This window comes from Pseudopipra pipra, chromosome 16 (assembly GCF_036250125.1).
Source record: "Pseudopipra pipra isolate bDixPip1 chromosome 16, bDixPip1.hap1, whole genome shotgun sequence".
NCBI lineage: Eukaryota > Metazoa > Chordata > Aves > Passeriformes > Pipridae > Pseudopipra > Pseudopipra pipra.
Genome location: NC_087564.1, coordinates 13181425 through 13208087, shown reverse-complemented (window position 1 = coordinate 13208087; position 26663 = coordinate 13181425). Strand labels below are relative to the sequence as shown.

The following is a 26663-nucleotide window of genomic DNA, read 5'->3' as shown; positions in this document are numbered from 1 at the left end:
ATCTCAGCTGAAAGCTCTGCTCCCTCTGGCTCCCGTTCAGTTCATGGCAGTGTTTTGGAGCAGTACTCATGGGGAGAGTTAGACAAGTTAGTTGTGACATGAGGCCAACTGGGATCTTCTTGGAGCTCTTCAGAGGAAGATTTGACGGTCAGGATTTGCTCTCCAGGGTAATGAAAAGCTCTTCCCAAAGTGTGTGAAGCCAGAAAACAGAGCTGGGACATGTGATGTGACCAGTGAACATCATCATGATGTGGCTGAACATCATACTACCTATGCACAACCTGCTTTGCTCCACCTTTCTCCTCTCCCTGGTCCCAGATCTTTATCAATTCTCTCTTTACTAATGGAAGTATTTTCTTTTTATTTTTAGCAACGGAAGAAGGGGAAAGAAACACCCTGCTGCTCCTCTTCCTCATCCATGTCTCCTCCTGGCATCCCTAGCTCCCCATCTGATGTTCGTGTCAGCCTGGCAAATGCCCTGGGCTCCACCAAGAAGAGCAAAGCCAAGGTGAAAGCCAAGGAGGTGAAAAAAGAGGTGAGGGGCTGGTTCCAGTGTGGGTGAGCTGGAGGGTGGCTGGCAGAGCTGTGCTCTTTCCTGAACTGTTGCAGTGTGAGAGAGGGAAATACAGATGTGCTGGTTTTGCTGGGTGTGTTACAGGCAAAAGGCTGGTTTGAGAAGCCTAAAATCCAAGGAAGACTATCAGGTAGTACCTGCTGCTACCATCTGGCGTTCATTTGCCTTCATCTCCCAAATTAGTGAGCAGGCAGGATTTTCTCTCAGGCCACCACAGGGTGGAGGGAGAGCCTTCACAGAGAGCTTTCATGGATAGCAAGGATCAAGGAGATGGTGATGGAGTTACCTTGCTCAGCACTGAGTCACAGCTGGTTTCTGCTCCACTGCTGTAGCCTGTCATCCCTCATAACACACATTGCTGGTCGTCTCACACGATTTCTGAGCGTAACACTTATGGTCTGCGTGTAACAAGGAGAAACAGATCGTAGAGATTTGCGAGGAAATAGCAACAGTGCCTGGTACCTGTTCACCAAAGGCAGAGAGGTCAGGAACACTGTGCAGAGATGGTGAATGCAGAGCAAAACTGCAGCTCTCTGCTCCACAACATCTCTCCTAACCTCCATGAATAAGCATGTGGGGAATAGCTTTTGGTCAGCTGTCAGTGGTGCTTCGGGACAAACCCAGCAAAAAGCTTGGGTTCACCCACTTAACTCTCTGTGTGATTAACATTGCTGAGGACGGAGACAATTTTGTCCCAATACCCTCAGGTTATTTGTCACTGGAGGAAGGTGAGATGGGATCAGACTGTTGCCTGTTCTGCTGATGAGCTGATGTGCTTGCTTGCTCTCCTGCAGAACCGAGGGAAAGGAGGAGCTGTCAGCAAGCTCATGGAGAGCATGGCAGCAGAGGAGGATTTTGAACCCAACCAAGACAGCAGCTTCTCAGAGGATGAGAACATCCCACTGAGCATGTTGGTCGAGCGACCACCCACACCAGGTGAGGGCAGGAGGGGCTGGGGGCTGATTGTACAGGTAGAGGGACTGGGCAACTTTCTCAGGGCTGCTCAGAGGAGGACTGTTGTACTGCTTTCCCGTGTTCCTCATCCAAAGATATGAGTTTTTGGGGTGGAGATATCACTTTTTCAGTGACTTCAGTTAAAAAGAAGCCTTGTCAGTGTCCCACTTTGACATGTAGTTGAAGCCCAGTCTTTGAGTTGCCCTATTTTCATTTATTGGTATGTTGTTATTACTAAGAGGGGAGACTTATTATTTATTATTATTAATTTTTTGTTACCTCTGCCAGGAGCTAGCCAGAGAGAAAGAGAGAGAGAGAGAGAGTGAGCCCTTTCTGCTTGCTGGCCTTTTCCAAGGGGAGGGGGATGCTGCGAGTGTGAGGTTTCCTTCTCCGCTCTATGTCCCTTTTCCATGTGTGGTGCTCTCTAATCCCCATCTTGCTCCAACACCTCACAGCTCCTCGGTCCTGCATCATTGACAAGGATGAGCTGAAAGATGGTCTGCGTGTCCTCATCCCCATGGATGACAAGCTGCTCTATGCTGGGCATGTCAAGACGGTACATTCACCAGACATGTGAGTTGAGGGACTGCTGTATCCACCTGGGATTTGCTGGACATAGCTGCTGCAGGGATCCATTTGGGGGTTCTGTAGAGCTGACTGCCCAGAGACTGACAGAGTCTGGCAGGGAGGAAGGGAAGGAGAGTTCACTCTGGTGTATCAGCGCTGAGGAAAATCCCTTTAACATCTCGTTAAATGCACTGACGTAAACTGGTGGTGGGGCTCCGAGGGAGCTGTTACTGGTTGGGGTGATGTCTCCCATGTGCCATGTCTGACTGGGCCTCTGTGTTTCAGATACCGTGTGGTGGTGGAAGGTGAGAGGGGAAACCGTCCCCACATTTACTGCCTGGAGCAGCTCTTGCAGGAAGCGGTATGTGAGGCCAAAGGGTGCTTGACCTTGGTGCCTGAGCCCTGTTTTGGGGTGGAGGAGGCAAGCTGGAAACCACCTCATTCCCTTCCCCAACTGGGGCTGCAGGGATGCCCTGTTCCTGCCTCTGTGGCCAGTGTGGGCAGAGCTCCCCTTGGTGTGCTTGCTGCCCCATGGCCACTGGCAGTGGGCACCACTTCTGTATTCCAGCAGGGATAGTCCTTCACCCTGCCCTGTGAGCAGACAGGAGGCCATTTCCCAGCAGGGAGACTGTCCCTTGCCTTCTCCGGAGCTCCTTTGCTCCATGCCAGGTGTGGTGGGATGGTCTGTGCTGGTGCAAGGAATGTCAGTAATTGCCTTCCTCTTGTCCTGAGCAGATAATCGATGTGAAACCCCCTTCAGTGCGGTTCCTGCCCGAGGGCACGAGGATTGCAGCCTACTGGAGCCAGCAGTACCGCTGCCTCTACCCAGGGACAGTTGTCCGAGGTAAGGCTGCCTGGTGAACCTGGGATGTCTCGGTTCTGTGTGTCCTGAGGGATGTCAGGCTTGTCTGGAGAAGCCCTGAGCTCTGCTGTGAGCATCCTGGAGGTCAGAGCCTGGCCCATTCCTCTCCCTCAGATCACGCCCAACTCATTCATGATGCTGATTTAGTGACGTCCTGTTGGTTCAGGAAGAGCTCTGAGCAATTTAGGAGCTTAAAAATATCAGGGAAATTCAATACATTTTAGAAAGTCAGAATTGACTCCAGGCACCAGTGATTTCTGAGGTTGTGGAGGAGGTTTCTACATCACCTGGACACACACAGCTTCACTTCTGACATATCAACTCCCCAATCTGGTCCCATTAAAAAGCCAGTGAAAGCTCTGGGCAATTCTGCCATGGCTGGTCTTGCTTTTGGGCCATTGGTCACACTACGTGTGTAAAGGAAGAATTATTTGTGAGTTATAGACCAGTAATGCTGATGCAAGAAGAGAGGGTGGGAACACAATTCTCTTGGAGAAGGTGAAATAGCAGCAGTTTGTGATTGCTGAGAGTAGTTACAAATTGGAGGTAAAAAACCCCAAACAGATACTGCAATGAAAACAGGGAAGTGAATTTCTGCAAGAACAGAAGGGAAAAGTGGAAAGAGGTGGAGAGTCAACCTGGAATGGCTATTATGTTCTGGAGGACTGCTGCTGACTGGGGAATTTCACACTGGGTGGGCTGGTTTAGTATTATCAGGGACTTTCCATTGCAAAGTGTGCCCTCCCTGCTTTGGAAAGGATGCTTTGGAGCTGGTGCAGGATCCCTGTCTTTCCCCCTATCCCCACTTGCCTTACAAGGGGTTTGTACTGTAGCATTTTTTCCTAATCCCACCTTCTGCTCCCCCATCCTACAGGAACCCTAGATCTGGAGGAAGATGGTGATCTCATCACAGTAGAGTTTGATGACGGGGACACGGGACGCATCCCACTGTCTCACATTCGACTTCTCCCACCTGACTACAAGATCCAGTGTGAGTGTTGCCATTCATTTTTTACAAGATACTTCCCACTATGAAATGTGGGGAGTTTCAGGCCAGTTACCTCTGAGATTTTGGGACAAGTTCACAGACTTTCAGTCACAAAGATTGCACTTTGGGATGGGATATAACCCACAGGGGAAAATGGCCCAGTCCCTATTGCAGAATCAGTTGGGATACTTTCCCTGAGTCACATCTCTGTTTTATGTGTTGTTTGACTGTATTTGACTATCACTTTGACTTGTTGCAGGTGCTGAGCCTTCCCCTGCCCTTTTGGTGCCCAGCACCAAGCGCCGTAGCCGTAAATCCAGCAAAGACACTGGAGAAGGAAAAGAAGGAGCTGCACTGGGGTCAGAGGAGCCCGTGTCAAAGGGCAAAGGGCGAGGGAGAAAGCCAAGCGTCAAGGCAAAAGCTGGTAGGTTGTGACCACTGCCACACCTGGAGTTTAGGGAATCCTTGCACAGTTCCTTACTACTCTCCCCAAATTAAGGCAGGAGATAATGCAGTTTGAGACCCCTGAAGTTGAAGCAGCATCTCTGGGCATTACCCGTCAGCTGCCCATGGGCACTGGCATCAGGCCAGGCTGCTCAGTGAGCAGTGAGTACCTGTGTCCCTTTGGGGTACCTGAGCAGGCAGGAACAAGCCACATTTGGCCAGAGACGGATCAGCATTGGCGTCTGGTTGAGTCTGAGCTAATAAAGCCCATCTGGATGGATAACATCATGTCTTTGTGTTTCCTCCCTTCTGCAGAAGAGGCTGCCTTGCCTGAAGAGAAGGATCAGGGTGAGTCCTCACCTGTTACCTCCTCAGTCCCAGAGAAGCCAACCTGCTTGGGCAAGCCAAGCATGAAGGGATCAAGAAAATCGCAACCGCTGCCGACTGGAGGCTCTCCTGCTCCCACGGAGGAAAAGCGGTCAAAAGCCAGCAAAATGAAGATCTCCACTAAACTGCACAGCCCCTCCCAGCCCACTTATCAGCCTGCTGTGTTCGGCAGCATCCTTGGCACAGAACCCTACAGTGACCTCCCAGGAACACTGGCAGCCTTTGGCTCCAGTGAGGCTTCAGGGTCGAAAGCCAAGGCCAAGAAAGGGCGGCCCACAGAAGAGACACAGGAGTTTGGCACTGTGGTCAAGGCTCAGAGGAAGCATGACAGCGAAATCCTGATCAAGCTGGACCATGAGGGCGTGATGTCTCCAAAGACAAAGAAGATGAAGGAGGCGATGAGGATGCTGGAGGACTCAAACCTGGCCAGCCGCAGAGATGGGAAGAGTCTCCTGGGGCTGGGCTATTCCGCTGCAGTGAGTGTGGAGGGCAAGCAGAAATCTTCCCGAACCAAAGTGGCTGAGGGAGACCCTTCTCCTGCCAGCTTTGGAGGAAAGTTTGATGGCTCAGTGGAGAGCCTCACTGCCTCCAAGGACCAGGAAGAAAAGGCAGCAGCTCCAGCAGCAGTGGAAGAGTCTGAGAGCAACAGCAGCGACAGCAGCTCGGAGTCAGAGGGAGAAGAGGAGGCTGATAAGAACCGAGGGGAAGCCCAGGACAGCAGTTCAGCCAGCTCAAGAGCATCCACCCCTCTCTCTTCCTCCAATTCTTCCTCCTCTTCCTCTTCTAGCAGCAGCTCCTCTTCATCTTCCTCTTCCTCCTCTTCCTCCACCTCATCGACCTCTTCTTCATCAAGTTCCAGCTCTTCCTCCTCCTCCACTACGGACGAAGATTCCTCCTGCAGCTCTGACGATGAAGTAGCCGAGGCCCAGCCGAGTTCCTCGGTGCAGCAAACGCTCCCGCCCAAGCAAACCAAGCAGGCGGGGAAATCCCGTGCGTCCTCCCACCCGCAGAGCCAGAAGCAGCCGGCGCAGCAGCCGGTGCCGCAGCCGGCGCCGCCGCAGAGCGGCAACAAGAGCAGGCCCAAGAAGCGCGAGGGCATCCACCTGCCCACCACCAAGGAGCTGGCCAAGCGCCAGCGCCTGCCGTCCGTGGAGAACAGGCCCAAGATCGCCGCTTTCCTCCCTGCACGGCAGCTGTGGAAGTGGTTCGGGAAACCCACGCAGGTAAACGGAGTCTCTCCCGCTGCTCCGTAGAGCTCAGCGCTGATGTTTGCCTTCTGGTGCCTCTTACCCCTTCCCCTTCTCCTGGGGTGGTGAAACTGCTGTCGTGGTGTGTCCTCAGCCAAGGTCTCCAGTTTGCGGGAGATTGGGGTTGGTCTTAGCTGTGTCTGGGGGAGCTATCCTGCATGGCGTGTCCCTCTGCCCCAGTTCCTGTGGGAATACTGTGGCCCTGCCAGCACCAGAGGGGTGCACGTGGGACAGGGCAAGCAGTTGTGGTTGGGGAAAACCTGGGTGGTCCCTGGCTGCTCACCTGCACAATCCTCTCTTGGCAGAGACGTGGAATGAAAGGGAAGGCCAGGAAGCTGTTCTACAAGGCCATCGTCCGGGGCAAGGAGATAATCCGCATCGGAGACTGTGCGGTTTTCCTCTCCGCCGGCCGCCCCAACCTGCCCTACATTGGCCGGATCCAGAGCATGTGGGAGTCCTGGGGGAACAACATGGTGGTCCGGGTCAAATGGTTCTATCACCCAGAAGAAACCAACCCTGGGAAGAAACTCAATGAAGGCAAGGTAGGCCGGTCTCCTTTGCTGAGAGGGCTGCAAAGCTCCTTGCTCCCTTTTGTTTCTTTCCAAGGATGAGGAAAACACCCCAGGTGCAGTTTCTTACTGGTACCCTGATGGGGGTGACCCCATCCTTTCATGTTGTGGGGGGGTGGACGAGCTTGGTGTTTGCCCCTTGAATAGGGGAGCGGTGGGTTTTATCCTAATAGGAAATAAAGACTTCTGTGTTGGTCCAAAAAGAATGTCAAGAGCCAGATCAAGTCTTTACAGTGTAATAGTAACTGGCCTGGTGCTCAGAAACACTGAATTTTGCACACATGTGCTTTGTTTATAACAAGCTCTTAGGTTTTATTCCCAGTGACTGTGGGTGGGAGTTGAAGTTCCAAAGGCACATGAGATGGGCAGGAGATGCTGGCATAGAAAAACAACTAATTCACCTGCTTTTCATTTCTGTTTCCTCTTTCCTTCTTGGGCGCAGCGCTGGGATCAGAAATCAGGCAGGAGTCTGTCCACAGCTTTGCAGGCATCCAACCAGAGGAAGGACTTTATGGAGGTTGGTCTGGCTGGGGAAAGGCTGGGAGGGAATGCTGGGCACCCTGTAACAAATGGTGGTGGGGAAATGCCCCCCAAACTTCTCTGGCTCTTGCTCTTTGCCTCAGCTGAGTCTGCAGTGTCCAGGACTTGGGATGATGTTTTCTGGGAGGGTGGGAGTAGCTGCAGGTGCTGGGTGTGGGTAGGAACAGTGGACTGGTATCCAGCACCCATCTTTGCATTTGTATCCTCAAAGTGAGGATGACAAACTCCGGGCCTTCACGTTCCCCTGTACGTGTGCTTGGCAACCACAGCATTCCCCTTGGTGGGAGCTGAGTGAAAACCAGGGCTCAGGCTCAGCAGGCTGGATGGATTGTGTCCAGGCTGCCCATAGGCTGGTGCAGATTCTCATTGTCCCTCCCCTGGGCTGGCTTTTGGGATGAGTGGGAAGTTCTTGAGTATGAGCAGAGCCCTGTCCTGTTGTGATGGGTTTTTTTCCTACATGTTGAAGACGATGCTGTTACTGCTGTGAGATCTAATTTCTCCTTTTCTTCCCACCTGCTTCCTTCTGTTCCTGCTGTGCAGCGAGCCCTCTACCAGTCCTCTCACGTGGATGAGAACGATGTCCAGACCATCTCACACAAGTGTCTTGTTGTTGGTCTGGATCAGTATGAACAGATGCTAAAGACAAAGAAATACCAGGACAGTGAGGACCTCTACTACCTTGCAGGGACCTACGAGCCCACCACGGGCATGATCTTCAACACCGACGGGGTCCCTGTCATCTGCTGACCGCCCAGGGGACACGTGCCACCCCCTGGGAGGGACGGGACAAACCTGAGGACGTGCCTGTTCAGACGACATGATTGTTTCTTTCAATGCTCATTTCTGTGTCACACTACAGACAGGAGAGCGCGAGAGACGCGAGGAGGAAGGAGAGGGCTGAAGAAAGGGGTTGGGGAAGCAGTTACAGGACTTGGGGAAGATGCCCTTGGGTGTGGTGGTGGTGCTTGAACGCCCAAGGCTCTTCTGGAAGTGGCTTTAAGTAAGGTGACACTTGACCAACTTCTCCCTTCCTCCTTTTGGTCCAGGAAAGCACATGGGTCTCGTGATCATTTCACCAGCGGGACCCCCCGGCAGGAGGGATCCCTTTTGTGTCATTTGCCCCCGTCAGTAACTCGGAAGCCGCCCGTGCATGGAAGGACACCCACTCACCTTCCACGTGCGCTCCTCTCCGTCCTTATATTCCCTTTCCTGCTTAGTTTCGCATGACCCTTTAGGAAGGACAGGGTGAAAGAGAAAGATGAGTCTCTCTCAGCGCCTCGTCTCGATCCTCTCAGCGCCTTTTTGCGGTTCCCTTTCCCTGGAGGCCCCTCTGGCAGCATGGAGCATGGTGGGGCGGGGCTGGTCCCAGCAGAAGAGATCACCGGGATAGGAGGAACCAGGTGGAAGAGGAGCCAACACCCAGTCTGGGATGCTGCCTTCTCACTGCCTCGAACAAACAGTCTGAACTCTCTTTTCATCGCTCTCTGTTCCTCCTGCCCTGGAAAGGTGCTGGGGGGAGCAGGCTCGTGGTGAGGGGGGTGACACTTGGCAAACAAAGAAGTTGGAGTGTGCAGTGAAGGGGCAAGAAATGACTGGGGAAAAACTGCTGCTGCTCGGTGCTTGGAGGAGAGGAGACCACAGGCCATTGGATTCCGGCATCCCTCACCCCCCTTTAGCCTCCATGCCTTGCCTGATCAGAGATGTGGAGCTGCTGGGAAGCCTTTGCCCATCATTTGAAGGGAATGGGGACGATGTATGAACCCGGCTGTGCCTGCCTGCAGTGTTCCCACAGCCAGAGCCCCGCTGCCACCTTGGGCTCAGGGAGGGGACCGCCCAGCTTGCTCCATCCCGAGGGCCTGACTCCCCACGGAGATGCTCACCCACTGTCGTTCCCACTGAGCACACGCCGGACCCGTGGCACCACCACCGCTGCTCCAGGGTTTTACACCTGCCCAGAGGGGACACTAGAGGAGAACCGGAGGAGAACGATGCACCATCCTTGCACTTAAAACAAAACTCCAAGAGACGCACTGATCTTTGCAACTACCGACTCGCACTACAGATCGCTGGGACGCGGAGCGGGGCCCGGCTCGGCCCAGGCTCCGGTGGGGAGACGCTTAAGCCAAGGACAGATTGGAAACTCTCCGCCCTGGTACCAGCTGTGTACCAGAGACTGGAGGCCAGGGCTCAGGGGAGAGGGACACCCCTGCAGAGTTACCCCTTGTCCTTTAAACAAACCACATGGTGCTGAGCTCGTACCATCTCCACCCCGGGCCACCGGCGCCTCGGCACGGCGGACAGTGAACGGTTCTAGCCTGTACAGTTTTAATGTACCAAAAGACTCTTTAGCCCTCCTGTATTATAAGTCTTTAAATGGATTCAACTTTTTAATTATAAATATAAATATAAATATATATATATAAATATAAACTTTTTAAAACTGTGAAAAAAATTATGAAATTATAAAAAAGGAAAAAAAAAGAAAAAAACCCACAACGGCAGAAATGAACACAGTCTGACGTTTAGAATATTATTTTTTATTTCCTGTTGGATTGTGATTGTAAATGATCTGGGAACAGGCACACCCCCCCACGCTCAAAGTGTACTGTACTTCTAGAAGCAAATTGTGTGAGCATATTTTAAAGAGCGAGAGAGAGCGCGCGAGAGAGATTTTATGCTAATGTTAAATAGAAAGCACTTAAAACCCACTGCCTTCTATGGAACACAAGGATATTTCAGACAATCGAGAGGAAAGGAGAGCCAGGTTTTTGTCTTTTTTGTTTTGTTTTGTTTATGTTTTGTTTAAAACAATTTTTTTGGCATTCTGTTTGTTGGAGAACTCCGTGTGATCTTTTTTCATAAAAAAAAAAAAAATTAATTGAAAAAAAGCAACCCAGCAAAGCATCTTTCTTTGTCTCGCTTGTCCTGACCCTGGGGGTTTTCTCCCCTTGGTGGCAATGATCACTTTTTGGCTCAGCCTCTGAATTGGGAAAAGACCCAACCCTAGTGCCAGTGTGGCTTTTCTGGGGAGAACCCGTCCATGTGATGTGGTGACAGGATGGGACCCCTGAGCAGAGGTCTCTGCTGGATGGGGGCCTGTGGGCAGGAGGTGCGAGTCCTTCCCGGGCCACCACACTCATGGCACCATGTGTTGAGGATGAAATGCTGGATTTGCTCTTTTTGGTGTGAGCTGCACCTCAGCCAGCGGGGAGCTTGGCATGGCGAGACCCTCTGGTGCTGGGGGGTCCGAGTCAGGGTGCCAAGCCTGGCACTCGCCGCCTCCTTGGGCTTGCTTCCCTGGGAGGGAGCACCCGCCAGCTCCTGGCACAGCGAGGTGCAGCCAGTCCCAAAAAGTGGTGTTGGCACCTTCTTCAGATCCTTTCTGCTCCTCTTGGCCCATTCCCTCTCCCACATGCTGCCCGCAGCAGTTTGCAGGCTGGCAGGGGTCCAGTGGGACCCAATGACAAGTCCAACCACCTCAGATGACAAAGGGGACCCTGGAGCTGGGGAGCAACACAAGAGACACCCCAAGACCCCACGGAACAGGCAGCAGCATCACCTTGTGTGTGTGTTTGCCAGCCCAGCCCGTCACCAGCAGCCAAGTGCCAGTGGCACACAAGTAAGGACCAGCCATCATTGCAAAGACATTTAATCATTTAATCAGCATCACTTATGTCCCTTGCAATAAATCTCAAAGCTCAGCAGTGGCCCGTGGGTGGCACTGGCAGTGCTGTAGCCTTGGGGACCCCCCAGCCCCATTGTACTGGGGCAGATTCACAGTGTGGGGTGGGGGAGAGGCAAGACCCTGCCTCTCCTGCAGTTTTGGGGGGTGCAAAACAAGACACAAAAAAAAAAAAAAATCATTTTTTTCTCAACCAGCAGAACTGAATTGGCTCTTTTACACAGCGATTGGCATGTTTAGAGATGGATTGGGATTTCAAACCATTCTTGGTGAAAACCTGCAGCACCATCAATGAAAAGTTGAGACCAACCTTCCTGGAGCCACTGGGGACTGAAGGAATGTTTCCTACCTCTCTTGCTCCTTTTCTTCCTCACCAGCCCTCCATCGCCTTCCTCCCCAGCACTGGTCCTATTCCCTTTGGAATTTGGCAGTATTTTCTTCCTCCTGGCAATGGCTTGGCTCAAACAGAAGATCCCCAGGGTCCACTGGGGAGCTGCACATCTCTGATGGGGATCCCCCCAAAAACAACAGGACTGTCCTCTGGGGTGGGAGGAATGTCACCCCAAGAAGTGGCCCTGTGCAGCGCCTGTCTGGGCAGCACGGGCCTTTCTGGAATGCCACGGCCCTGTGCCCACAGGATGCCAGTCCCTGTCCACCCTGTCCCAGAGGAGGGACATGGGCCAAGTGGGGCGGTGGGGACAACGGTGGGAAACAGGTCCCATCTTGTCCCCCCGCCCCAGGGCTCAGTAGCCCAAGGTGAAGGAGCCGTTGGAGGTTTCGGTGTAGAAACAGGTGCTGTGGGAGGTACTGGTGAGGCTGTAGGCAAAGTACGCCACGGCCGAGCCCAGCGTCAAGCCTGTCATGTAGGACACGGTCATGGTGTTCCCTGTGGGAAGGGACGCAGGGTGTCAGGGTGCTCTGGCCACCCCACCTGGGATTCCAGTGAGGACTAGGTCCTACCTGCCAGCTCCCGCTGCTCCGGGCTCACTTTTCCTGCAGCCAGGATCATGGGGACACTGCCGAAGTAGCCGTTGGTGATGCCCATGAGGAGGGAGAAGATGCAGGGCCAGGCAGGGTGGCCGAAGGTGGGCTGCCCATTGGGGTAGACACACATGATGAAGAGGGGGATGAAGACCACACGGAGGCAGGAGTAGACAAGGAGGTGGGTCCCTCTCCAGTCGTAGGGCAGGGCAGCCAGGATCTGCAGTGAGGGGGAGAGACTGTGTGTGGGGGTAAGAGGGCTGGGGAGAGCAAGAAGGTGCCCAAAATGAGGCAGCAAGGAGACGAGATGGTGGAAAGACCAACTGCTGCAGGAGCCCAGCCTCGGCCATGCTGAAGAGCAGCCTCATGGTCAGATACCCATGGAGTGGAGATAACCCTTGGTGGAGCCAAGTGGCTTAGAAAGAGGACACAGGAGGAGGACAGAGCCTCCCTGTGCTGGTGCTGGCCTCTCTCCTACCTTGCCAACGAAATCAGAGAGGTTGAAGATGGCCATGATGAGGATGGGGAGCCATTCCCCCAGAGTGCAGTTGTGTATCTCCGACTCCAGCCCGGGAAAGAGGCACAGCGTGATGAAGTAGGTCATGGCGATGGAGAGCATGTAGGCCCAGATGAGCCGGGACACGACGTAGCGGTAGAGCAGCATGTCTGGCAGGGACAGGCAGCACAGCTCAGAATGGTTTGGGTTGGAAGGGACCTTAAGGACCATCCCGTTCCACCCCCTGCCACGGACAGGGACACCTTCCACTATCCCAGGTTGCTCCAAGCCCCATCCAACCTGGCCTTGAACCCTTCCAGGCATAAGGCAGCCACAGCTTCTCTGGGCAACCTGTGCCAGGGCCTCCCCACCCTCACAGGGAAGAATTTCTTCCCAACATCCAACCTTACCCTGCACTCTTGACAGTTTGAAGCCATTCCCCCATGCCCTTGTCAAAAATCCCTCTCCAGCTTTGGGGATGATCCTTCCCCATAACTCTGCATCACCAGTCACCAACTCCGCCCCACAAAATGCTGCAGACCCACCCCGTGGGCATGTCTCACCCCCCGAGCCCACCACCCACCTCGGAAGCTGGGCCAGCTCCTCTTGATTTTGGGCCGAGGGACGTCGAAGCGCATGTAGGTGCCGCTGCCAGCCAGCTCAGCTTCGGGGCCCGGGCTGTCCCGGGGGGAGCTCGGCTGCCCCCGCTGCCGGTTCTCCTGGTTGGGGGGACAGGGGACAGCAGTGCTGAGCTCCAGTGGTGAGCGGGACCCCAGGGGCCAGCGGGGAGACCCACCCTCGGCTTACAAATCGGACATCCTCGGAGGTGACGTCGTGGTGGACGCGATAGCCCGTCCCGGGGTCACCGGCCCCCCGCGTCTCGGGGAGGCCCTTGCGGGACCCGTCCGTGTAGTAGCGGACGAAGCGGGTGCGCTTCACCAGGAGGTGGAGGATGAAGCAGGTCAGCTCCATGCCGATGGAGATGAAGAAGAAGATGACGGTGTTCTCCTTCTCGTCCGACAGCAGCAGCTTGGTGAAGATGCGGCTGAGCGAGATGATGACCCCGGCGGTGCCTGGGAGTGTGGGAGACCTGTCAGTGCCGGGTCCTGCTGAGCCCCACACATCAGGGATCCCCATCGTCCCCCCAGTGCCTGGATGTGATGCCTCCTGGTATGGAGGAGCTATCAGCAAAGATTTTGGGGTGATGAAGGCGGCTCCTGGCAGACATCCCCACCCCCAGCTTGGTATGGCAGGGATTTAGAAACCATTAAACACTCTGGGGTGTCCCTGCTCTGCTGGAAACCCAGCTGGGGACAGTGGGGACCCAGGAGAACATACAGGAGGGTCCCCCTGAGCAAGCCCATGTGGTGGGACGTGGACACTGGCAGGGGTCATGGGTACTTACTCTCGCCTGTCATCACTCCCTGCGTGTAGCGCTTGGGCAGCAGCCCCGTGTAGCCGTAGAAGCTGGATTGCTGCACTTCAGGAGAGATACAAAGAGGGGAAAAGGGGGGATTTTTGCTGCAGCCAAAACATTGGGAAGGGGGAAGTAACCTCAGTGGGAGCCCACATGCCGAGCCAACTGGGAGCTGCAGCATTCCCAAATTCTCCCTGCCCCAAAAGCTGAAGGCTTTTTTCCCCCCTCTGGTTGCCTCACCATGTCTGTTCCCACCACGATTAGCAACCAGGTGTGGGGGCTTGGGAAGCCACTATGGTGGCCCAAATCGGGGGTGTTGGTGGCCAATGAACAGTTTGGTGCTGGTGCCCCCAGCCAGCCCTGTGGTGCCTGGACAGAGGTGGAGGGAGTGGAGCAGGGATACAAGCTTATAGGGATCAGGGCGAGAGGTAATCCCAGGAGCCCATGGCTCCGGAATGAGGCTGTTTCCCACCCCTACCTGTGCATGTCCCAGCACCAGCTGCTCTCCCACATACCTGTGCAGCCAAAGGCCACCACCCCGACAGCCACCAGGTTGATGGCGTAGGCCTGCCTGCGGCTGAAGAGCTCCAGCCAGACATCGCAGATGCTGACAAACAGCAGGGGTCCCAGGGCAAAGAGATAGCCTGTGGGTGGGACACAGAGGCTGTGGCAGGGGGGCAGCACGGGGACAGCACTGCCGGGGGTGCAGGGACCCCCACTCACCCACGGAGATCCGGGTGTGCAGGCTCAGCAGCTCCACCAGCGCATTGTTGAGGATCACGGCCACCAGGGCCACCAGGATGTAGGTGAGGCTCATGTCAAAGACAATGGAGGTCCCTGCAGAGAGGCAGGTGATGGAGGAGGGCAGGGATCCAGCTCCCCTGGAAGTGCAGCTGAGCTCTCTCCCAGTTTGGGGTGGCAGGGAAGTCCTACAGCTGCTGGAGACCTACCTGGGTATTTATGGTGCAGGTAATCCACATCGGTGATAAAGCTGTTGTAGGGCAGGAGGAATCCCACCCCAGCCAGCAGCATGGCAAAATAAATCCCATGGTATCGATCCTGGGGCTCGGGATCCTCAGAAGCTGCCCCAAAAGGAGAAAGAAAGAGAAAAGACATGACAGTGGCACTGCTGCACCCCTGGGACCTGTGTCAGATCCCTGTCTTGGGGTGATGAAAGGTGCCTCCATAATCCAGTACCTTGCAGATCTCACAAATAAACAGCCCCAGCCCTGAGAAACTCCTTCCCTAAATAAAGACATTTCAGTGAGAGACCCAGGAGGCAGGAAAACACCCGGGCTTCAAGGGCTGATTGAGTTTTAATTGCAGATGAATAAGCTGAGAGCCAGACAGTGCTGCAGGAGGGGTCGAGGCAGGTGTGGAGGTGGACAGGGATGCCTCAGGATGTGGAGCAGGGCTGGGGTAAATCCCAGGAGCACTCTTGATTGCTACATGGAGAAAGGTGAAGCTGCAGGCTGCAGGCAGGAGAACCAGGGCACAAAACCTCAACTCCTTACCAGCCTGCAGAGCCCACTGCCACGGGATGTGCTGGTTGGCTCACATGGGTACAAAGAGGGATGAAAAAAGGTGTTGGCCAATTTTGTGGCATTTCAGGCCATTTGTGGCTATTAAACCCATCCCAGGAAGCCCCTAAATGGGTGGGAACTCAGCAGGGAACCCAGCAGGTGATCAGGTCGGGGGTGCCTGCCCTCACCTGGCTCCATGAAGGTGAGGACGCCCTTGGCCTGGCTGCCCCTCTGCAGCTCGTCCTCCTCCAGCTGGTAGCTGTCAAAGCTGAAGCTCATCACCACGTTGCCCTCGGGCGTCTCCGCCGGGCTCAGCTCCTTGAAGCGCTCGGCTCCCACGGAGCCCATCCTGGACAACCTGGGAGGGAGGGAGGGAGAGCAGTTACACCCCCGGGGCACACAGGTGGGTCCTGGCTCCTGTGTCCCCCCTGGGGATCATCCCCTGGGTGATGCCAGGGGTCTACAAGGGACGATGGCATAACCCCGAGTATTGCCACCTCACAGTATCACAGTGGCTCCCATGCTTTTTCCACCTGGGAAGACGATTTCCCTGAGGAGAATGGGATCCCTTGACCCACTGGGCAGGAGTTTGGGTTTGCAGTGCCTGTGGGGGATCCACATAAGTCACCCTCAAGGCACAGCACTCCCCCCAGCCTGGCTCAGCACATCCCTGGGATGCTGCTGAAGACGAAACGCTGCTGTGATTTCCAAAAGCAATTAGAGAAATTAATGGATGAAAATCACTCATGGAGGGCGGCTGCAGGGAAGATCCTGGCTGCTGTGGGAAGCCCTCACTCTCCTCAGGCAGCACAGCTTGCTCTGGTTTATGCCCTTTTCAGCATCTCTGGTGCCTGGGGCTGAGGCAGTCACTGGCCTGGGCAGACACACTCCTGCAGCCTTTCCAGGGAGAGGACGGGATGAGACCCTGCTTTTTTTTTGATCTGCTTCTCTGAGGGACCACAGCATAGTATGGAGCTGCTCAGAGAGCTGCCAGAGAGATCCCAGCATCATGCTTGTGAGGGTCCTCATTGAATGCATCTCAAGATGAGCTCCCCAAACACTTTACATCCTCCAGTGAGCCCCCCCCAAACATCCAAAACAGGGTTCATCCCTCTGGGGCCCTGTGGAGCAGCCCAGGGGGGACTCTGAATTCCTGGCACCAGTTGCTGGATGCCATCCTGCTCCCAGCCCACCTCCTGCAGAGCCCCCAGGCATCAGGGGGGGAGGGAAAAAAAAATCTCCTCCAAGGCAGCAGGTTGAGGCAGGCAGGGGAGGAAAAATCAATGACACTGATTTCTTTGGTCTCCCTGCCAGACAGGGCGTTTGCAGGAGCACAGAGGTTTTCCAGCATCTCCCCAGCTGCCAAGATGGGGAGGATGCTGGAGGGCCCCTGGGGTGAGGGCAAATGTGGTGCCCACAGACCCTGTGAGTGAATTTCTGGAGCCTAAAATGCATCTCTCGCTGTAGGGACGGTGGCACAGGGCAGCACTGCCCCCGAGGCTCTGCCGAGGTCACAGCACTGGTTGAGGGGCTGGGCTGGAGTCCCTACCCTGCACCAACCAGGGTCGGCCCCAAGAGGCCCCGTCCCAGAGCCCCGCGGGATGAAGAATCCAGCAGGGCACGTTTTGGTTGGGAACACTGCTCCATCCTGCTGCTCCCAGAGGAGCTGGCTGTGATCCCCTTCATCCAGCACTCTCCTGTGCCTGGTGCCACCCCAGGCAATAAAACCCGGCAGGAAGCATCTCCTGGGATGCCGGGAAAGCCTGTTGCAGGGTTTTTCCATAATAGAAATCCCAGCTGGAGAACATGCTGGCTGGAAACGTCTTGTCCCTAATGTGTGTGGCCCAAACTTCCCGGGGCCAGGAGCAGAGCAGGATGCGGGATGCACTGCCCAGCCGTGGAGCTGGACCAGCCTCCGGCACACTCCGCCTCACGCCTCACTCCCCCGAGCATCCCTGCGCCGCTGTGAATTGGATTTTCTCTTCCCGTTGGATTTATATCCATCTGCCCCTCTGGATTTACACCCTGCCGCCCCTCTGCACCCAGAGTGCGAGCGGAGGGGGTTTCTCCGTCAAGGGCACGGGTCGGAGGTCTAACCCGGGGGGAGCCCCTGCCCTGCTGCTCTGGGTGACCCCCGGGCACCGCAGACCCCCCCATTAGGGCAGGGAAGCGATCTTCGCCCTGCCAAAAGGGTCTCCGACATCTTGCCAGCGGCGAAGTTGCCACAAACGGCGTTCATTCGTCCACCGGGCTGAAGGAGAAGCTCCTGGCCAGGGGGGGAGTGCAGGGACCTCGGCCCCGGCCGCGCCCGGAGGATGCTCTTGGGGGGCCAGGGGAGGATGCTCAGAGAGGGGCCAGGGCGGGCAGGGCCTCGGGGGGCGGCGGCTCCCCCTGCTCTCCCCCCGCTCCCCGGCGGTCCCGGCCGAACCCCAAAACAGGTCGCGGCGGTTCTTACCTCTCTCCGCCGCGGTGGCTCTGCGGCAGCGGCGCTGGCCCGCCCCGCTCAGCCCCGGCGGCCGCCGGCCCCCGGCCCCGCCATCCCGGAGCCTCCGCCGGGAGGGGGCCGGACCGAGTGCGGCGGCGGCGAGGAGCGGGGGCGGCCCCGGCTCTGCCTCCCCCCGGCTCTGCCTCCCGCCCGCCCCCGCCCGGCCCCCCGCTCCTCCTCCGAGCCCCCGCACCGGCCCCGGGGCCGCGGGAGAGGCTTTCCCGATGATCGGAGCACGCCCATACCCCCCTGGCTGTAGGCACCGCCTGTAGGTACCGCCTATAGGTACCGTTTATAGGTACCGCCTGCAGGTGCAGCCTATGGGTGCCTTAGGGGGATTTCGGAGGCCCGGAGCTAATTGTAAAGAGAGATTAATTGGGAAGAAAGCTCCGGTAATTCCATTCAGGGCACGAGTGCTGCAGGGACAGGATCATTCCTGCCCTGCAATGGGTTTTGGCATAAGAGGGTCTGAATAGGTCAGCAGGATGGATGGATGGATGGATGGATGGATGGATGGATGGATGGATGGATGGATGGATGGATGGATGGATTGCAGTTCTGGATAGCAGAACACAACAATCCCCCAGATTTTTGAAGAAGCAACTGGGAGGTCTCTGTTCTCCAGCATAACCAGAGGGTGGGAGCAGAGGAGGAAGGGAATCAGCAGCATGGGGTGGTGGGGATTTCTGTCCAGGGAAAGGATGTGTGTCCCCAAGGCGGGTGCTCCAGGAAGGGACCCCGCGGGTGTCCCCACCCCTCCTGGGTTGGGTGAGCTGGCCAAGGCTGCAGGATCCATCACTGGGATTTGATGCTATCGTGTTTTCTCCCAGGGAGGGACACAGCAGGTGTCCCTCTGAACTGGGTGAGAGCCCTGGGGGACCAGGCCCTGCTGTGCTCTCCCCACCTGGAGCACGGGAGGATGGAGGCAGTGGGAAGGAGGAGAGGAGCCGTCCCTGCTCGCACACCGTGACTGCACCGCGCCAGGCTGTGAATTACAATCTCCTCGCAGTCAATAAATGCTGCGTTGTGTAAATCAGCGCGGGGCCGGCGGGATGTGCTGCCGCTGCTGCTGCTGCTGCTGCTCACGCCAGAGGAAATTAGAGACAAAATCGCCTGTGCCGCCTCAGCCCTTCTGCCGGGAGAGGGGCTGAGCAAAGGGTCTCCTGCAAATACATCGCAGGGAGGAAAACAGGCCAGGTGGAAATTTCCATCTTTCCTCCTTGGCTGAAATAGCCAGATTTTGGCTCAGAGCACACGTGGCTGCTGCGCCGAGCTCTGCACGGAGCCAGGGCTCAGCCCTCCCCACTCCCCTCTGGGCTGAGCACCTGCACAGCTCCGTGCGCTGGTGCAAGGGGGGATTTTTTTGGCTGCTTGCTTGGGCCGGGTTTGCTCAGCTCTCATTTCATAGTGTCTCTGTAAAACCTCCAAGCACCTCACTCCTTTTGGGGTACATCCCCTTGCCCTACCCCAGACCCTGTCATCCCCTTCCAGGTGCCTTGGAAATGTAAGAAAAGAGAGTAACAGTGATGGGGGTTCCCTGGCCGTGGCTGCTGCTGGTTGGCACCCAGACAGTGTGAATGCTCCATGAAAAGAGCAGGATGAGCTGCAGCATATGTGCACCCGCCTTTTCCCGGCGCTCGCCAGGAAGCATTACTCACCACAGGGATTCTCCCCAGGAGCTGGTTTTCCCCATCCAAAAGCCCCAGGAATAGAACCGGGGGGGGGGGGGGGGGTTCCCTTGAAAGTAACTGAACTGAGGGGATGTCTCAGGTCCCAAACGGATGTGGTGTTCTCCGAGCCATGGGGAGTTGCTGTGACCAAACACTTCGTGGCAAAGGACAAGCCCCTGATTTTTAACATCCTGCCTAAAATTACATGATCAAGAGATCCCCATTTTGGGGGACAAAGGGGTTTCCTTTGAGTTCTTTCTCCTGCAGGTGTGACAAAGCCATACTGGGGTACCTGAGGAAACTGCTACAGCTTGGAGGGCTGCGGGGGACCACAGGAAGATGAATCCATCTGAACTTCCCTGAGTGCTTTCTCTCTGCTTTCCCCACTCCCAAGGGTAGTGTTGTGCTAGACCCAAACAACCCTGTCCCCTATCCCAAAGTGCCCAAGGTGCCCCCTGAGCATGGGCAGGCTCAGCTGCCTCTGCCCAACAGGGGCATGGGGGGTTCCATGGGCTGGGCTCTCCTGGAGTTTTGCTGGGCTCTTCAATTTTTTAAGCTGGTCCTGAATAATTCAGCTCCCATATAGCTGGCTCGAGTTTGGTGAGCTTGGATGCTCCTTGGGTTTCTGCTTGACCCACTTTAACAGCCAGGAGAACCAGCCAGGCATGATGCTCCTGGTCCCAGGCTTCCTGGTCCCTGTGGCAAGAGGGACATTCCCCCACACACAGGACATTCCACATCCTGGAGTCTACCCCTGCACCCCACATCCAACATCCACAGTGCATCCTTCACCCACACTGCAGATTTTTAGAGGTATTTTTGCCTTCTTCCCTTTTCCTGCCTCCCTCTGCTGTCCCGTGGCTCCCAGCACGAGCAGGAGCATCCCCACAGAGTTTGCAGGATTATGAGGAGGGATTTGCTTGGCTCCATGAACCAACCAACACCCTGTGGCCACCTCTCCACAGCTCCTTATTATGTAGAGCCTCACCTCACTCTCCTGAAGCCTGGACCAACACTGGCTAATCCCGCTGGCAGAATAAGGAGCTGCTGATTCATTTGGCTCCGAGATGCTGGATTAGGATGATCTCCAGAAATGCCCTGTATTGATTTTTTTTCCTTGCCTTTCCACTGGAGTCAAATGTTATTAATCGTTGCTGGTGCAGAGGTGAGAGGAAGGAGAGACCTTTCAGATGTCTGCACACCTGAAAGGTCCCACCACACTGCCAAAAACCTTAAACCCTTGAGGACCCCAGGAAGGGGCTGTCCCTGCTGTCCCCATCCCTGTGGACACAGCCACGAGCCATCCCTCAGTTAAGGAGCTCCTTAACCAAGCTGTGCTCACCCTGCTGGGGTGCCCTGAGTGTTCCATGCCCAATGTCCCCTCTGCACCAGTCAGGGTGGGTGACACTGTTCCTGTGACTGCTGAGCAGAGGGGACCAGGCAAAGGGATGAAACATCTGAGCTCCCCCTCCCATTCCCCTGTGCTCAGTGCTCCCAGGAGTGCTGCACATCCATCTTTTCCGCTTCACGGGAAGAGGAGGCCGGTCTTAAGCCTGAAATCCCCTCTTGGAAAAGCTCCTCTAAATAGCATCGCATCCTTCGCATCCTTCCCCAGGGTCTGCTCCCAACGCTGGCCGAGCGTGTCGTGCCGGCACCGGGAGCGTCCTCGGCAGCAGCGGCTTTGCACGGAGACGGCGGGGATTAATCAGGGATGTTGCCTCTTGGCCAGAGTCACACTTGGGGGATTATTGGGGCCTGCAAGGAGTGGGCAGTAGCCAGGGAATTTGTTCAATGCAAGTGGAGGGGTTGGTTTGTCACAATCCGATTGCAGGCGAACAGAAATCCCTGGTGCTGGCGGGAGCTCAGCACTGGAGGCTGCAGGGATTAAATGGTTTTCCCCCAAGCTTTGCAGCAGAACTGGGGCGGGAGGAGACGCTCTAAAGCCAAAGCTCTGAGTTTAAAAGCTCCAGGGAGATGCAGGGGCTGAGCTAAGCATCAGCTTTGGGGCATCCAGCCCTCCTCCCAAGGCCAAGAATGAAATTCTTCCATGTGGATGCCCCAGTTCTCCTTCAAGGCATTACTCTGTGCATCCCTCCTGCCCTGAAACCAGCCTGGGAGAGCTGGAGAAACCCTGAGAGGATACTCATGGCCTTTGCATTCCCCTTGCTCCTCTTTGTTGGAACAGATTTGCATCCATCACTAATTAATCCAAGATGAGCTCCTAATTCAGCTCCTTGATTGCAACTTTGCATAATTGCTGCATGCAGAGGCAGAGCGGCAGGACAGGGTAAAAAAGGAGACAATCAGTGGTGGGTGTAGAAGAAACAACACCAGGAAGGGCCGGTTCAGCTCGCTCCCACTCACCAGCCTATTTACAGACCCAGGCTGGGAGAGATTTTTCACTGGAAGGAGAAAATGGTGACCCTTGGATGGGGGTTTTCCCCTATGCTGGGCTCACACTCGCCAGCAGCCACAAAACCTTCAGACAACGGGCAAACCAGGAATTACAGGACAGCTCTTTCACTATTCCCATCATGGCACCACAAGCTGCATGGTACCTCCTCCTCATGCTCCTCTTTCCCCAGTGTCCAAGCAGCTGCCAGAAGGTTTCAGAGTGAATGCTCCACCAAGGTGAATGGGGCAATAACATCCCCCAGAGCTGGGGCCCCAGGCTTCTCCCCCAGTCGCTGGGGACATCAGACCCCATGGCCATGAAGGCTGTTAAACCCCTCTCACCCCACAAAAAACAAGGCCAACCAGAGCACAACAATCCAGGCTGTTCCAGAAAACCAGCGGCGCAAGGGAGGCTGGGCATGGGGATGGGCTGAGCTGACCTCAGCCCTTGGTGGCACAGTAAGTGGGAAAAAACCCTCCTTTTCCTGCCGGTGATGCCAAAGCCATTCCTATAGGGCTCTGGGGCCAGGTGGGCACCCAGGTGTGATGCACCCACTGCCACATGGGCAGGAGATGTGCACACAAATCAACGCTGGTATTGGCTCACGGGTTATTTCACCACTTCCCTCTTCCCCCTCCACTCACATCCCACCCACAGACATTCCCTCCTCCCCCAGTTTAACACCTCCACACCCCCTGAAAGCTGAGCGACAGGGCTGCAAACAGCGGCAGACAGGGCAACCCCGCGCTCCCTATTCACGCTCCACCCCGCGAAAGAAAAGAGCTACTTTCAGCTCCAGCCTTTTCTCTAAAGAAATGCAGCTCCCAGCGCAGGGGCCCCTTCCCTGGCCCCATGGCGGGGGCTGAAAGGGGGTTTGGGCGGCCAGGCTGGCCCCACCACCCCTCTTAATCAGCCGGGGCATGCATGAAGCCTAATGCTGTCGTGAAGATTTGGGCACTATTGACACACACGGCGCATTAAACGCCTTACGGGGGATTTGCATAAGCTCGGGGAGGGAGGAAGAGCGCGGAGAAAAGTGTCGACAATGGGAAAGTAAATGCATTAAAGTGCTTAGGGGGAAAAAAAAATCTGATAAAGGAATAAACCATTTAAGGGAATATATTACTCATAGCCCCGTTATTCAAATCCTGCCTTATAGGAAATCCTCTTAAAGCGATCACCTGATTGTGTGTTAAATTCCTAATTGAATAATAAAAGAATTATGTATTTCTTCCATAATGGCACAAAGGCGGGAGCCCACGCGGGTGCTCGCTGAGGGGGGAACTGGGGGCAAGGGAGATGGGGGAGAGGGTCCTGGGGCAGCAGCAGCATCCAGGAGGGATGTGATGGGAGATCTGGGGCCGAGAGAGGATCGGGATGTTGGGAGGGATGGCTGGGGAAGGCTGCAGTGCTGACTGCCTTTGAAGGTAGTGGAGAAAAGGGAATTTTGAGGGGGTTACAGCAGCTCCTGAAATTGCTGAGGAGCAAAGGGGAGGCCCCATGTCCAGCTCTGGAGTACCCCCACTGTTGACAGGAGCTGCAGGAGAGGAACAGCCCCTGCTGCCCCACTGTTTCCCCAGACAGGGCTGAGGGTAATATCTGCACAGCCTCCTCTAATGCTGCTGCCCTTCCCCCACCTTCCTGCTATAAATAAGATGCAAAAAAATAAAAAAAGAAATAATCAAAAAAAAGCACATCACCTGGCACTCAAGAGGTGAGGGAGAACAGCAGGACTGACATACACCAAACCTTCAGCCTGTGCGGGGGTGGGGGTGGCAGGGGGGAAGAAACAAAAGAGCTAAAAATAGCCCTGGGAGCTGCTTTCTTCCCGGAGATCTTTTTTTTTTCTACCCAGCTGTTTCATGTCATAAACAGGATTATTTATTTATTTCTCCCCCTCTTTACTCCACTTTTTACTTATGTTTTTTATTTATTCAACTCCACCACTTTACCCATCCTCGAGTCTCCTTTAAAAGCCTGTTAAAAACCAAAACAAACCACCCGAAACCAAGGGAAAAAAACCACCCCCAAACCAACTGCCTCACTCCCTCCAGTAACGTCTTGTGCTGCCACAGCTCTTTATAGGTAATTGAATATCCCAGAGTGCACCTGCTAATGCAAACTCCCATATCAATAAGCAGCAGCGGTGAGGGCAGAGGCAGCAGCTGAGAAAACAAAGCACCAGCGCCCGGCAAACCTCGGCCAAGCTCCGGGGCTGCCCGAGGCTTTTTATAAGGCAGGATTGGATTGTTGGAGCCAGGTTGAGGTCCCAGTCCAGGGCGAGCACAGGAGCTGGAAGCCAGCAGGGTTTGCAGGGAGATGGGTATGGATTTATCCTCACTGCAGTGACTTATCTAGAGCCAAGCTAGGACAGGGTAGGGGGTGCAAAACCCCCCGAGTCCCAGGGGAGACACCTGTCCCCTGAGCCCTGGAGCAGCTCCAGCCCTACCAAGGAGCTCCAGGTTTTGCTCCATTTGCATCTCCAGCAGTGCCTGTACCTCCTCTATCCAGCATCCTCCAGCAGCAGCCAGGGAAATCAGGGATGACAGGAGCAGTTAATTCGAGCCTGCAGAGGCCATCTTTCCGTGCGAGCGTTGTTTTGTTTCCAAATAGACTTTTAATAACTAATTTCAGATGGTAAAGAGAAAGAGCTTCATCCTGACCTCTTGAAATGCAAATTGCCTTTCACCCTGGGAGAGATGAAAGGCTGCTTCCTATCTGAACCACTGAAAAGGGGTGAGATAACGTCGCCTGGCTCTGTCTCCCAGCTTTCATTTTCAAAATTGTTTTCGGGTGAGAAGAGGCTCTGTGTGATTTTGCCGTGCTTGGTGCCCATACAGAGCAGGGGGGTGCAAGGGGGCACCTGGAGCAGAGTCCCCCGTACCCTGATGGTGCACAGGGACACAGCCCAGGGTCTGTATTTCCCTACACACCAGCCCTGCTCCAGGCTCAGCCAACAACAGAGGTTGTGGGGCCAGGTAAAGCCCAGAATTTTGCCTTCTCCTGCCAGGACTCAATTTTTGGGCCCAGCTCCAAAAGCTGCAGTACTATTTGTTCAGGAAAATGCAGCAGAGCAGCAGCACAGCCACACAGCTAAAGCCAGACCCACTCTGCTCTGGTCCCACCACGGTCCCCTCAGCCAAGCACGGTTGGATTCAACTCCTTCTCCAGCCTCCCAGCAGCTTTCCCAGGCAGGAGCTTGTGGCACACACAGCAGCCAACAGCCCTCTACCTGTTTGAGCAGCTTTGGCTCAGGAGCTGGGTGAGGGCACACACAGACCAGGTTTTTTCCCCCATCTTATGTTCTGCTCCGAGTCCTGGAGCACCAGTGCAGAGGAGATGCCCTCAGCACGCACGGAAGGTGCTGCAGAGCACTGCTGCAGGAGTGGGTAGGAGGATGTTAAGGGAGTAAACAAGGGAAGGAGCAGAGAAGCACCAAGGAGAAAAGGGTGGGATGGCTTTGAGGGATATTTCAGCAGGGAGAAGGCTGAGATGGTGCCAGCAAAAGAGTAGGGAGGCTGTGGGAGGAAAAAGACTGGGATGCCGCTAGGGAAGATGCAGGGATGCTCTGGAGGGAAAAAGGCTGGGATATGCCCAGGAAAGGAAGGAAAGAACGTGGGTTTTCAGGAAAATGTTGGGATGGTCCCAGAGAAGGGAAGAAAGAACATGGATGCTCTGGAGACAGAAGGCTGGGATGCTTCCAGGGAAGGCACAGGGACACTGTGGCCCTGCACATGCATTCAGCAGCTGCACAACAGCACAGCACAGCCCCCTTGGACCACAGCAGCTCCCACTCTGCTGGCCTCCAGCCCCCTCCCCTTCATCAGCCAAAGGCCCAGGCTTCCTCTGGGCTGTTGCTCTGCCTGCCCTCCACAGATAAAATGAGTTATCAGCCCTGACCTGGAGCTGCCGAGGAGCAGCGGGTGATGTGCTCAGAAGGGCTTTGCCAGTGTCACCAGCCTGCCCTGAGCAGGGAGGAGGGGACAGCAGTGACAAGGGTGATGCTGAGCAGGAACCTGCCAGGCTGGCACCCAAAGGTGACTCTGTACCCACCGTGTGGACAAGGTGGATCCAATCACATGGATGAAGTGGATCTGTGCCGCTGTGTCACTTGGTGCTCCCCAGCTCTGGAGCAGACCTGTGCAGAAACAAGCCTCTTTCTCTCTCCTAAGGTCTTCCTTGCCCCTGCAAAACAGGATCCAAAATATCAAAGTACTGCCAGAATCCTCTAGCTTACTTTATGGGTTTACCTGGACACAGTGATCTCTGAATCCTTTATTATAACCTGTAACTCAGGAAAACTCACTGCTAAAAATCCCAACCCGAGATATAACATGGTGCTGGAAGAGCCAGCATCGCATGTCCTCAGCTCCAGCAGGATGGGCACAGTGCCCTCATTAGCTCACAGTGCATCACTAATTAGCCAAAAAAGCCCCTGCCAAGGGCCAAGCTGAGACTTGTCCAGGTCAGATGTGGCACAGCAGAGGCGTGTGCTCAGGCACTGGGGAGCATCCAGCTGGGAGCAGGTGCTGCAGAGGGACAAGGTGCTCCCAAGCACGAGCAGGATTGGAGCAGTGCTGGTGCCCACCTCTGCCTGCTGCTCCCCCAGCACCACCCCAGCATCCTTCTGGCTCTAAAAACTGGTGATGGTGCATCAGCCTTGCAAACCAGCCAGGCCAGGGGCAGCATGAGCCCAGGCAGAGCCGCTCTGCCTGGTACCTCACTCCTTCCTCTGCTCCCAGCAGGGTGTTCAGCTTAGCCACAGCCCCTGAAGTGGGGCTGTTCACACCACGATTCTGCTTCTGCTCAGTTATTTCATCTTGGACTTGAGTCCTGCATAGCAAAGGGTCTCAGTGCCTGAGCACTTGCTGGATCATCACAG

The 26663-nt window shown here is 55.4% G+C and overlaps 2 protein-coding genes across 7 annotated transcripts in view; one reads left to right on the top strand and one right to left on the bottom strand.

Annotated features, from left to right (window-relative positions):
* The window catches only part of TNRC18 (trinucleotide repeat containing 18), a 56942-nt gene extending 46918 nt beyond the window's left edge, over positions 1-10024 (top strand). For all 6 annotated transcript variants that reach the window (XM_064673193.1, XM_064673189.1, XM_064673191.1 and 3 more), the window contains 11 exons: positions 371-535; positions 1369-1510; positions 1984-2101; positions 2381-2456; positions 2831-2939; positions 3832-3948; positions 4205-4369; positions 4705-5999; positions 6329-6565; positions 7035-7109; positions 7673-10024. In XM_064673193.1, coding sequence (XP_064529263.1) covers positions 371-535; positions 1369-1510; positions 1984-2101; positions 2381-2456; positions 2831-2939; positions 3832-3948; positions 4205-4369; positions 4705-5999; positions 6329-6565; positions 7035-7109; positions 7673-7879 — 2706 coding nt within the window. In that variant the 3' untranslated portion in view covers positions 7880-10024. The remainder of the gene's footprint in view (positions 1-370; positions 536-1368; positions 1511-1983; positions 2102-2380; positions 2457-2830; positions 2940-3831; positions 3949-4204; positions 4370-4704; positions 6000-6328; positions 6566-7034; positions 7110-7672) is intronic.
* Positions 9649-17808, bottom strand: SLC29A4 (solute carrier family 29 member 4). Its single transcript, XM_064673204.1, has 11 exons — positions 17687-17808; positions 15420-15589; positions 14659-14790; positions 14432-14545; positions 14224-14352; positions 13697-13771; positions 13099-13364; positions 12875-13010; positions 12274-12461; positions 11775-12015; positions 9649-11700 (listed from the first exon to the last, which is right to left on the bottom strand). The coding sequence occupies exons 2-11, from the start codon at positions 15577-15579 to the stop codon at positions 11558-11560; spliced, it is 1584 nt and encodes a 527-aa protein (XP_064529274.1). The 5' UTR covers positions 15580-15589; positions 17687-17808; the 3' UTR covers positions 9649-11557.
* Between the last annotated feature and the right edge of the window lie 8855 nt (positions 17809-26663).